Source organism: Talpa europaea (genome assembly GCF_964194135.1).
Source record: "Talpa europaea genome assembly, chromosome: 2".
Lineage (NCBI taxonomy): Eukaryota > Metazoa > Chordata > Mammalia > Eulipotyphla > Talpidae > Talpa > Talpa europaea.
In genome coordinates this window covers 83,047,629-83,060,507 of record NC_140068.1, presented here as the reverse complement: position 1 = coordinate 83,060,507, position 12,879 = coordinate 83,047,629, and the positions used below count along the sequence as shown (strand labels likewise).

Genomic DNA, 12,879 nt, shown 5'->3' with positions numbered 1-12,879 from the left:
AGAGGTGCAGGCTTGGGGCAGTGAGAAGATTCACCAGAGACAGAGTGGGGAGCAGAACAGGCAGATTGACGAGATACATTGCTGAGGGGAGCAGCTAATGAGAGAGGAGAGGTCTGCTGCGCCATGTGGGCCAGCTCCCTGGTCAGGGATCAAACTCATGCCGCAGAGGCTGCCAACAGCTTCCCAGTGTGAGATCCAATCCCTTGCTCCACTAGGGAGGCCCACCCATCCTCCCCTTCTGCCCTATAAAACAAAAAGGGGGGATATGTGGCCTCTTTTCCACCTAGGGCCTCTGCACCTGTGTGCCCATGCCCTCTATATGCGCCTATGTGTGAGTGAAAGAATTGGATAAGGCACTCCTGCATGACTGCCTTGAGACAATGGCCCACATCATGAGGTGGCTGGGGATGCCTAGGTAACTGTTGACTGAGTGCGTGTTCAGGGTCCAAGACAGTCTGGGAGCATCTCAGAAATTACACTGGATACCTGCATAGGAAGTGTTTTCCTGTATACGTGGCTGACATGTCCTTCCCTGTTCCCCATAAAATTGATTACTCTTTGATCCCTTTGAAATCCTCTTCTCAATAAAATGAATACCCTTTGTTTCCCCTGGACACTGCTTCTCCTGCCATTGCCACATAATCAGTCATGCTTGTTCATTATTACTAAATAAATAGCAAGAGAGCTGTTTACTGAGAAGCATGACTCGTCCCTCAAACGTGTCCCCGGGAGCATGAGGCGTGCTCCTGACCAGCAGAGTCTGCTTCAAACTGCTGTTATCAATCTTAAATGAGAATATAAACAAAGATTTATCAGTGGTAGAATATTTATTTTTGCTCTTACTTTTTTGTCCTTGATGGTATTATTTGTGTGTGTTGTAAAATAATGCCCTCTTTTTTAAATCTGCAGCCAAACTAATGAGGAGGACATCAAAATGTCAAAAAGCTAAAAGTAACTAAGAGTTGAACTGATTCTTTTGTTAAAATTTAATGTTATAGGTAAATATTTTGGAAACTTTGTTACATATGATCGTTCATCTCTTTGGAGTTAATTACACTACAAATTATCACACAAGAATTGTATACATACATGTGATTCTTAAAATAAGTTGTTTATTCTAAAAGCTAAGTACTTTTGTTTAAAAAGGAGGCCATACAACAAAAAGAGATGTCAGTCTTTCAGTTTTTTCTTTATACAGGTGAAAAATGGTGTAGTTGAAGTGACAATGGTGTTCTCTTTTTTTGGCATGTTGCTTCAGGAATCATGTAATTCTTCATTTTCATCAAAATTTTTATGACCTAAGTCTCATGGTTGTATAAATTTCAAAATCCTCAACTTTATCCAATTCATTAAGCTTAAAGTACCAAATTTATATCAAAGCCTAAAGTTGTCATCTCATCATATGCCCTGCTTTTGTCATAAATCCTCGTATGAAAGAGGTCCCGTAAGGATCCAAGAGAAAAAGATGCATTCCTTTTTTGTAATCGAATTTATAACTAAAATGTCTACAATTTCCCCTTTGGCATTTAGCATTTCAACGATGCAGCCTTTCTCTGCCTAGTTCTGCTCAATGGACATAGGCATTTCAGTAAATTTTGTTTTCACAGAGACAAGTGGCCTTGCACTTTTCCTTGAGCAAGTCATGTTCACAACCAGCTGTTGTCTTCAAGGAATTACAGTTACTAAGGAGATCTTCATACTCACAATTATTGGCTGTTAACAAAAACACAATAGTTATGTCATTATCATTTTCTTAGTACAAAACAATCTATACATTCAAAGTGTATGAGGGGCTAGGACTGGACAAATAAGTCAGTATCATTTACACTGACATTTGCTTCTTGAGGGGAATACAAGATGTCTTAGTTGAGTTCACTGATAAATCCATCCTTTTTTGGTGATATGTTTTTAAATAAATTGTCCTACTTTTCTCCTTTAGCAAAGACTAAATCACTATAAATAAATCCAAACATGCAGATTCTAAAATAGGAATCACTAGTCACATGTAGTCATTTAAATTATTCTAAATTAGATAATCTTAAAATTTCCTTACTCTTACTAGTAAGAATACTTACTAGTAAGAATTCCTGTACTCTTACTAGTCATACTTCAAATGGTCAAAGGTCACATGTGGCTAATGGCTAGTTACAAGACACCTGCTGATAGAGAACATGTCCATCATGGACAGCAATAAATTAGTCTACAATGCTTTTTTTTTGGAGAAAATGTTATCTGATAATGATGTAAACTAAGATAACATGTCTCTTCTCCTTTTGATATTTCTTCTTGTATGCTCTCCATGGGCCCCAAACTCAACAGATAAATCTAAACTCATCAGATTACCCACAAGCCTGACAATGAGTAATTATTCCATCCCTCCCAAATCTTAGTAAAAGAGTGCTCTGACTACTCAATATTTTAGGTCAGGTAGTGAATCATTCTTAACAGCTTTTCTACTTCTGACCAGCACAGGTAACAAATCCTGCCTATTCTATTGTCTTTTTACCCTGTCCATTTCTCTTCATTCATTTTGCTATAATATATTAAAAACATCCTTTTTTTAAAAAAATCCACATTTTCAACAGTTTTCTAGTAGATTTTCATGCAACTGGTCCCTCAGGATATTTCTAGAGAGTTTTCTATAAAATATGATTCTGACCTTATCACTCTTTGGTTTAAAATTTTTCAATTAACACTTTATTACCAATAAATTCCAAACTCTCTTGCAAACAGCATTCAGTAGAAGTATACTCATTCAATTTTTTTTCTTCCTTGATTTATATCCTTTTATATCATCAATATTCTGAACTATACAACTCAGTAGAAAGAATGCTAATTTATGGTGAATGCATTGGAAAGGTAAAACTCTCAATGAATGGGTCAACACTTATTACTCAATAATTTTAATAAAAGTATCATAACTATAAAAAGGCAACAAGTATTTTTACTTCTACTCCACACATCTTTAGGAATTATGTTCATGACATTTTATTTTCTCTTTTTTCAACAATATATAGGTTCTCTGAGTTAATATTGCATAAAGATTGGATTTTGTCCTTGAAATTGTACACAAAACAATCAAATTATAGTGCAAGTGATTATGAAGTTAAATATGATGATTTCAATTATACTATAGAAAAAAGTTAGACAATCAACATGATGAGCTCTCTAGATATGTTTGCCTAACTAGATTAAGCAATAATGTAGTCTCACATCCTTAGATTTATACATTTTGTTTCTTTCAAAGAACCAGTTTTGTTATAAATCTAGCCTTGGTGAAATGAGCTGTTTATCAGAAACATGTATATTTGATATTAACAGGTTTTGCATAGTCACAAAAACACTGATAGTAGGGGTTCCATTATGCTATATAGGATTCCATTCTTTCCATGACAAAGAAAGTGTAGGTTACTGGAGAATGTGAAATGTTTACTGATACATTTTTACTTACCCTCTTTGGTGTGTGAGATTACTGTCTTTCTGTCTTTTGCATAAAGACATTAGGTAAATTGGTTATTTCAGGCTATTTCTAATTTCATAAAAAGAAAAGAAATTAACTATTCTAAAAGGAAGAAAATCACTAACTTACTGCATAGTCCATTGTCACAGTTATCAGGGCAACTGGAACAAGGTGTTCCTTCTTGGTAAGGTGTATTCTTTTTGCTCAGAATATTACCACTGGAATTTAAAATATACAATGTTAAATATTTTTTACCTTATTGTTTAAAATATACACTAAGAGCAAGTTAGTCACCAAATATAGTTATAAAATTAGTTAACAAAATTGAAAAATTATAGTTCTTAATGAGTGATTCAGATAATATCCAAATTAAAAACTTCACACATTGACCAGTCTCCTTGACTATAATTCTGCAAGCTGAGAAATCAACACTTGAAATCAGACCATAGATTAGAGGCATCCAGGAGGGGAGGGCAAGAGAAAGGGAGAAGAGGAAGCGTGAAAATGAGGTGTGGTGGGCGGGGGAGCACAAAAGACTACGGTGACCACACCAAAGGGGAGAAATCCTATACTGCCAAAAAATGAACAAGGATGTAAAATAATGGTACTTCATTACATACAATACATAAATACATAAAAATATATAAAAATCAATAAATCAATAAATAAACCACATAAATAAATAAATGTTAGGACAGTTCCAGTCTCTTAATTTTCCAATGGACTAGGTCAAATTGGTGAATTGGTAAATGTGCTGACTAAGGGTATGTTTTACAGATTCCCCTAGAGAGACAGGAGAGATGTAGGTGAAATTTGCAGTATGGAAAATAATACTGAATGTTACAATGTTGACTCATATTTGAAAGATGCTAAAAAACCATAAATGTTCTTATATGAACTAGAGAAAGCAAAGCCCCAATGTTTATATTTTTTGACATTGAGATGGTGGTAGTGATATTTTTGTAATTAATGTTGTTTTGTTTGTGGTAAGAGAGCTGGAAAATGTAAGTTTCTAGAGGTGGTATGTGAGAGATTTTCAAATTTATCCAAAAAGGATTGCTATTGGAAAAAAGATGATAAATAACAATATTCAGGATATAGTCACCTCACAGTGTCTAACTTGTAACTCATGGAAGATCATTATCCTATTAGTCACTAAATTTATTTGAAAATACATGGGAGTGCAAATTTTAATTGTGTCACGAGGCCTGAGACAATGCATTTGAATCTCAATCTTGCACATAGGATATAAGTGTTTGTGTGTGAATTCTTGGAAAAATTGTGAAATACTTTCAGAAGTGTTCTATATTCCTACTTTCCCTGCTTATATATTTACTTTTATTCTTACTTTAGATGCTTGGTTCCAGATGACTCACCTTTCATAGCTAGGCAAGATAAATTGTGGATGTCTAGGATCCCTTAATTCTTTCTATTAGACCCTAATAGTTGCTTTTGGGGAAATAACTTTGGAGGTAAACCTTTTCAAACTGGAGATTCATTTACTTGGATATCTCAAAATAAATCCTGCAGGAAGGTTGGTTATAGATGACCCCTGCCTCCAATGGCAAGGAATTAAACATTAAAAGCAATTAAGACTAACATGTATTACTATTAGCTCTTTAACCTTTCCATATGATTTATTGTGGATAACTTCAAACACATTTCTTGATGAAATAGCACATTTCATGCTATATATAAAGGTCATAAGGGATGCTTCATTATGTATTTTTGGTGTGAAAAATTCTAACAAAGGTTTAAGTTGTTACCTGTCTCTGTACTCTGAAGTATATTAAAAAATGTTTAAAAAACTTTGAGACTCAAAAGTGAACCATTTCTAATGGTAATGAGATCAGTGGTTTTTCAGATAAGCAGGAACAGGAATATCTTAACAGAAAGAGCCGAAATAAAAATATGCTATATCCCATTTGCCACTCCACTACCACTTCCTTGTTAAAAAGTTAGCAGCTGCCTGCAATATTAAATTAATGAGAAGTGATAATACCAATTCTAGAGAAACTCACATGGAATATCCTAGAGCTCTAGGTGCTGAGAAAAAAACCATTTGTTTATAAATGGTGAGGGGGATTTCAGATTTCGTATCTGGAACTGAGAACTTCTGCTCTTCTCTGAAGACATCTCATCTTAAATATGCTTTTTATTCTAGTTTGCTTAATAAATGAGAATCCTAAAATATTAAATTGCAGATGGACTTATTGGCATTAAATTGTCAAGTGAACACTTACGCTGGACAATACTGGCAAACATAGAAGTATTTTAGATCCGCTTGATTGGGACAATAGGCAACGCCACATCCAACACGGTAAGATGAGTACCAAACAAGCTACAAGGGAATGTATGAGAGCACATAAGAGAGCAGGGAAAATAATTTTAAATGTAGCAAATGGAAAAGTGAAAAAACACTACCATTATATTTTCAGTCATATATCTTACAGAAATGTTTAGTTAATTCATTGAAATTCACAAACTTTAAAAATACTACCATTTCATGTACATCTACTACTTTATCCACTTTATAAAGTTAGAGAAGTACAGAGTGTACTTCCCTATCAAGAGTTCTGTAAGTCTTAGGAATAAATGACAGCTTTAGATTAAGTACAGAGGCCTAAGGCAATGCACTGGAGTCTTGGGCAAATGCCAGAACTATATTATACCTAATCAGGCTATTTCTCAAAATTAAACATTGGAGCTGATCATAATTTGGAGAAGCTTTTTATAGTTAGAGCATCAGTGGCAGAAGTATTTTTCTTTGTTTCCTTTGTTTCCTTACCTGAGTATAATGTCCAACAACTGCATCGGAACTCTTTGGTCCTTTACCATATATGAAATTGTTACTCTCATCATACCAGCTTTGGATTGCATCTGACCAGGGAGCAGGGTCACTTGACATATAGAGATTCTCACCACATTTTGTATCTAGGAAGGAACAGATTATTCATGACAAAAGTAATGAAGCTTGCAAAACAAAAGAAATCAATTATATGAACACAAAGATGTTGCTGTTTCCATGCCTGCCCATGCTTGATTAAAATGTAAAAATTATTAAAAAGATGCTTCTATTCCTCATCAGCTATAGAATGGAATAGAAGACAGATCTGCTTAGCACATCGAGAGTAGACACAACAGGCAAAATTTTGAGTAGGTTGAGAACTTATTCATTAAAAATTATCCTTCTATTCATTTGTCTAAGATGCATACTATTTCTTACTAAAGTCTTCATGACTATAATGCCTCATTGTTCTTGGTTTTATATGGTAAGTTTGCAAAAGACAGTGAGCAACTTTTCTCTCTCTCCTCCTCTTTCCCATCCTTCCAGAGATACATATAGCCCTCTGACTAAATGCGTGTAATTTTGATTTTGCGAGAACTTTGGTTAAAAAAGTTTTATAGGCAGTCTTTAAGGAACTCCTATCAAGAGGCAACTCTGACTTCAAGAAGGATGGAAGTTTTTAAAACTTTTGGGTCTTTTCAGAGTTGATATAAACATGGTACAATAAATATCACAAGAATATCAAATAATATCAAATAATAAATATCACAATAAATATTAAAAGAATATCACAAGGCCTAATCCTCTTTAGAGAATTAGGCAAGAATGTTCTTGCAGAAGGTGACACCATTAAGATATTAAGTAGGAAGTCCTGGACTTCCCTTTCCCCAACATATATACTGATTCATCAACAAATCATGAACAAATTATTCTTATGTGAGAAACCAAATACATAATTGAATTAATTGTACCCCAAATAAATATGAAACCATATTCTCTGAAGCTTGCGTGAAATTGGGAGACCCTCCTATCAGAATCCCTACCCTTGGCACAGAGCCATATGATCAGGACAAGAGCTGCTGGCTCCCACGGGATATGGGTCATGTGCCCAGCAACTCAACTTTTCTAAGGGGACTCTCCAGGGGATTGATTTCTGTCCTGTTAGTCTTGGAACTTATTATGTTCAGGTGCAGGGTGAGAATCGAGATGGTGGCTTAGGCTAGTAGATGCCATAACTCCTACTCCTGGCTCAACACAGGAAGTAAGTGGAAGATACTGGCTTTCAGCAAAGAGTTGATCATTGTGTCCAAAGCTCTAATATCTTCAGAGCTACTCAAAGAACTAGCATCTCTTGCCAGTCTGGGAGCTTTGTTAGTTTTGGCATAGTCTAGTTAGCTTGGAGAGAAGTTAGCTTGGCTTGGAGAAGAGAGAGATAGCAGTTTATACTGGCAAATACCATAGCTCCTTTCCTAAGCTCAACATAGTACAAATAAAGAGAAAAATTCCTGTTTTAAGATTTCTCCCAGGGAGGTGAGTATAATGTCCCACATCACCAGGAATGTCCCAAGAACTGGAATTTTTCTTGCCTATTTCGGAGGTTGGCTGGGTGTGGTGGAGTCTAGGCTTATAGAGGACAATAGAGATGGTAGTCTGGATTGGTAGATACCATTAACTCCTCTATCTGGTATACAATTAATATAAAACACCTGACTATAATCAAAAATTTAAAAGTAGAGATTGAAGGCAGAGCCAAGATAACATCAGAGAAGGTTCCCCTGGAGGATGATACAGGTAACCAGTAGAGTACTGCACCCAGAGAGTCCCATGGCTTGGGGTAAAACCTCTTGGACATCAGGGAGTAAGCAGAAGGGGCATGGAGATTGATGCTTCAGTGAATAACTGGTGGGTGAAGAGAGAGGCTTGAAGGTTGTGGTTGGGAGCAGGAGACTTCCATACAAACTCCATGGAATTGCCACTTGGCCAATCACTCTGGGGAGGGGAGAGGTGGACAGTGGACGCACACAGTCTTGAATGAGAGGGGAAATATGTGCAGAGGATCTTGGATGCTCCCAGAAAGCCAGATTCCCAGTGAAAGGAACAAGGATACTATGCTGGACTTTGCTCCCTCCCCCACCCTTTGGGACATGTATTGATCTTGTAGGACTCAAGTCTGGAACTCTACAGAGGAGTGCTATCAGCAGTGTTAGAAACACGAGCCACTCCCAAGCCCCCCATTCCCAAGCACCAAACACATACTGGAAAGGTAGACATTCATATCTCTATGATCTAAAAGATGGGCAGACAAAATACACAGTAGCATGAAACCTCAAGGGAATACAACACTCAAGAAAAGAACTATACTTCAGTATCCAGCCGCAAAGATATGGAAGATTTTATCTTCCTGATAATTGGAGAATTCAAAATTGCCATGATAAAGTAGTTCAAACAGAAGAAAATGCAGATAAATAAGTCAGTGATACAAGAGAACACTGAAAAGCTAATAAAAGCAATACCACAAAATTCAGAAAAGCAAACATATTATATGATGATTAGCAAACAGAAAAATATAAATTGAAGATTTAAACAAGAAAATGAGGAAATTGTAGGATACAAAAACATCAACAGAGAAGATAGGACATTCTGAGTGTGATTGTAGAGTTAAGACAATCAGAGGTGTAAGGAGAAACAGAGCAGGGAGGAGGCGGTCCCAAGGGACCATGGTAGAGGACTGTTGTTGCGTTGGTATTGGGTGTGCTATGGTAATAAACATCTGAAGAGGTGAATCCTATGCCTGTGAACCATATACGGTATTATAAATGTAATCTCCATTTTAAAAAAAGAAATATTCCTCCTTAAAATAGATTAAATATTTTTGTAACAAAATTCAGGAACAAGTCAACATACTCAGTACATGTAATAAATACAAAATATTTCAAAACACCAAACAGCTATACAATAACACAAAAAGACAGTGGGTTAGAAATTGGACCGTTTGGTTAATTTTATAAATATACACTATTCCTTCAGATTGTGTTGTTGGGTAAGTCATTTCTCCCATGTCCTAGTTTTCAGATCTTTAAAAGTGGAAAAATGATACATTACTTGTTTACTCATAAGGGAGCTGAGAACAATTGAAACCCTACTTGAGAAAACACTTGCATGTAAATAAGAAACAAGCATGAAATTGACACCAGATTACTTCTATATACAGATACCTTGGTTTCATAAAGAAAGCAGTATAGATAATATTTATTCATAAGTCTTCTTAATACAGCATACTAGAATTGTGCTTTATATTTTATTCATTCAATATTATTTTGCCAGCAAATATTTATTAATTTACATACTGGTTTTTCGTTCCTCTGGATTACTGTGCTGTAGAGTGCACTTGTTTGCCCACTTTTGAGCATTTTTTGCTGCTTCTTTGTTCCATTCCTAAAAGTCACAAGGAAAAAAAACCACATATGAAGATTCAACTTCCATGAAGCACATGCTTTATAATCTGATTGATAGATTGATTTTAACTATTTTAAAACTTCTCCAAATGAATTTAAATGTCATTGGCATTAAAATATCTTTTTTTTAGTGTGTATTTATTTGCCTTAGTGCCAGTTTTCTCATGAAGAGAAGTCAATAGATTATCTAACAAAAGAAATACCTAATACAATATTTACTTAGGATGTCAGAGCAGGTACACCTAGGATATTTAACAATAGTGCTACTCTAAATTCTGATCCACTTGTAAAATATCCTAGTATTTACAGTAATAAGCTGACTTACATAATTGACATTTCTATTTGCAGTCCATTGGGCCCATACGCAAGATACCTAACTTTCTGAATTAACTTGTATGAACTGTTTTTTTTCTTAAAGATTTATTTTATGTATACAAGAACTGGGGTGTAGGCCAGAGGTGGAGGTGGGGGTGAGAGGATTCACCAGAGACAGAGTGGGGAAGAGAACAGGCAGATTGACTGAAATACACTGCTGAGGGGAGCAGTGGGTGAGTCAGGAGAGGTCTGCTGCGCCATGTGGGTCACCTCCCTGGCCGGGGATTGAACTCGTGCTGCAGTGGCTGTGGGTAGCTTCATAGTGCTGCGTCTTAACCCCTTGTGCCTCCAGGGAGGTCCTGAACTCTGGAAAGTATGCTATTGTTTGCCTGAAATGGCACTGATCCATAGGTAAAGGGGTGTTTCTTTTAGACTAAGAGTGAACTAAATGAAATAGGTTCATATTTAACTTCTGAAAATTTGATTTCTAATTCTGCCTTCTCATCTTAACAGGCCTGGAAGCCCAGCAAGTCATTAAACCATTATAAAGAAAAGAATTTCTGCCTCTCATGGTACAGCTTAAATGAAATAGTAAAATAAGGAAAGAAGTTTGTAAGCCACAAAGTTCCTAAGAGAAGCAAGTACCAGCTGCCTCTCTTAACACCGCTTGTTTACACCACTTGCCTCATATTATTGCCTCTTACCATCTTTAGCATGTTGCTGGCAGGTGGAGCTACTGATTTCCTTAGTTCATTGTGTTTATTTACAATTTCTTTTTGGATTTTCTTTTGAGAGGTTAATATATTAGTCAAATCCGGATCCTAAAGAGAAATAAAATTAGTTTTTTTTTAAACATTTCTGAAAATTGGCATACGAGTAAGTTAATTAAATGAAACAAAGACTACTTCTAAAAACATTCAGTTCAAGCTAATATTAGTTGTTGGGCACTGACAATCTAAGCCAAAGCTCTGATAAATAGGGAAGAAGTGGTTGGAAGTTTTGAGATTGGGATGCAATTACTGGCATAACATATAAAAATATTTCTGATCACAAATGTCAATATTTGGTTTCAAGGGACACAAAATGCAATTTTTCTAGACAAGAAGAATGATTTTATTTTATAACTACAAAGGTACAGAAGAGGAACAGCAGGACATATTCATTCATATTTAGTCATGCTGCAACAGGAGGAATAACGATGCTGCTGATTCCTCCTAGACTTGAAGGGGAACATTTACCTGATATGGTGTCTGTATTTAGAGAAACTTTAGTCCTAGTTAAGTGAATTCTTAGTGGACAATTTTACTTATTATGGTTAGATTTTTTACAGAGTTTCTAAGAAGATATAAAATTATTTTCCAAAATTAAAAGAATCTCTATGGCAATTTAGGGACCAATATCATCAAATTACTGTACTATTACTGACTTTGTTTCATTTAGTAACAGAAATGTAACTGATAAGGCTAATATTTTTGGATGATCTTTGTGTGTGTGTGTGTGCGCGCGTATATTATGCATGGGGATGGTCAAAACAGGTGGATTGGGGTGTGTAAATTATTTGCAAAAATTTAAACAATTTGATGACCTAAATTTGCACAAGAGTATGACATTATATGACCAAGATTTTGGAGTAGAAATATAACAAGTATGGTCCTTTGTTGATTTTCCTGACACCTTGGGATGTTATTGTATCCTCCCCACAATATTGAGTTCCCTTGAAACTCTCCAAATCCTGACCACATTTTATCTCCACTCTATATTTATGCTTCTATTTCTCCCCAACTCGTATATTCCTAAGGAGAGGGACCAACAGTGAGTGAATGCCATTGTACTGCAGACTCCACACAGCTCCTGAGTCCTAGATCAGAAAGGATCTACATGTCAAATAGTAATAACATTACATCAGAACATAGAACAGCATCTCTGGGTATTTCCTATTGTCCCTCAAAAACTTGTTTAAAATTATTTCATTTCAAAGCATGTCAAAATTTTGTCCTTTATAAAGAAGTAAATAGATTCTGATCAAAATATCATTGCATTATCTATTCAATATAAAAGTGTTTTTTTCCTTTATGTGTGCACTAAACCTTTGAAATATTTTGTGTATTTTGTATCTACAGTATATTTTGCTTTGCACACTCCAAATCAAGTGTTAACTAATAACATCTGACTAGTGGCTATTGTATTGGACAGCACAGCATTAGACTTTCATTTAGATAATTGTGATATTCTCAAAGCAATTCGTACTTTATATTGTACTAGACACTCTTGCTCTTTCCACTCTCAAAATGCCTTGCTATTATCCCATAAAGTTGCCTGTATGGTAACAAAACTTTGCAATTTAATCTTACCCCTCCTTCTGCAGGTAAAGGTGGAAGCAGCATAGCAATGAGAATCACCAGCACTGGAAGTAAAGCCATTTCTAGGAAGTGAATCAAAGAGAACAAAGATGTTCATGGAAACATACAGTATGTGAACCTCTAACCAAGAGGGAGAAACCGATGTTTCTCAAAGGAATTGTGATTCCCTAGTTGTAACATGAGAAGATTGTCATTATAGTGCCAATAGAATCATAGTGGCATCAACCTTGTTTTTGATAGGGACAATAAAAAGATAAGCTGAAGTACCTAAGTGAAGTCTGGGGAGCCAGGGAACATACAACCTTCTTTCTGTCTAGTTCTATTGCTCCTAAGCCCATCAAAATGCAAATGTGTAAAAAACAGATTTCTTCATAGTTCAACAGTGTTACTGGCATTGATTTTTCATCTCAGTTTTTTAAAGTTCATTTTTAATGTGCTATCTATTGGTTTGCTATTCTTTATGAAATGTATTTCATTATCATTTATGAAAATTAGAGCTAT

The 12,879-nt window shown here is 35.5% G+C and overlaps 1 protein-coding gene across 1 annotated transcript; it reads right to left on the bottom strand.

The window, feature by feature from the left end:
• Positions 1-1,585: 1,585 nt before the first annotated feature.
• LOC311187504 (cysteine-rich secretory protein 2-like) lies at positions 1,586-12,438 on the bottom strand (the record flags this gene model as incomplete). Its single annotated transcript, XM_084258905.1, has 7 exons — positions 1,586-1,713; positions 3,590-3,678; positions 5,704-5,801; positions 6,249-6,394; positions 9,596-9,683; positions 10,723-10,839; positions 12,370-12,438. 7 exons carry the CDS (start codon positions 12,436-12,438, stop codon positions 1,586-1,588), a joined length of 735 nt encoding a protein of 244 aa, XP_084115031.1.
• Between the last annotated feature and the right edge of the window lie 441 nt (positions 12,439-12,879).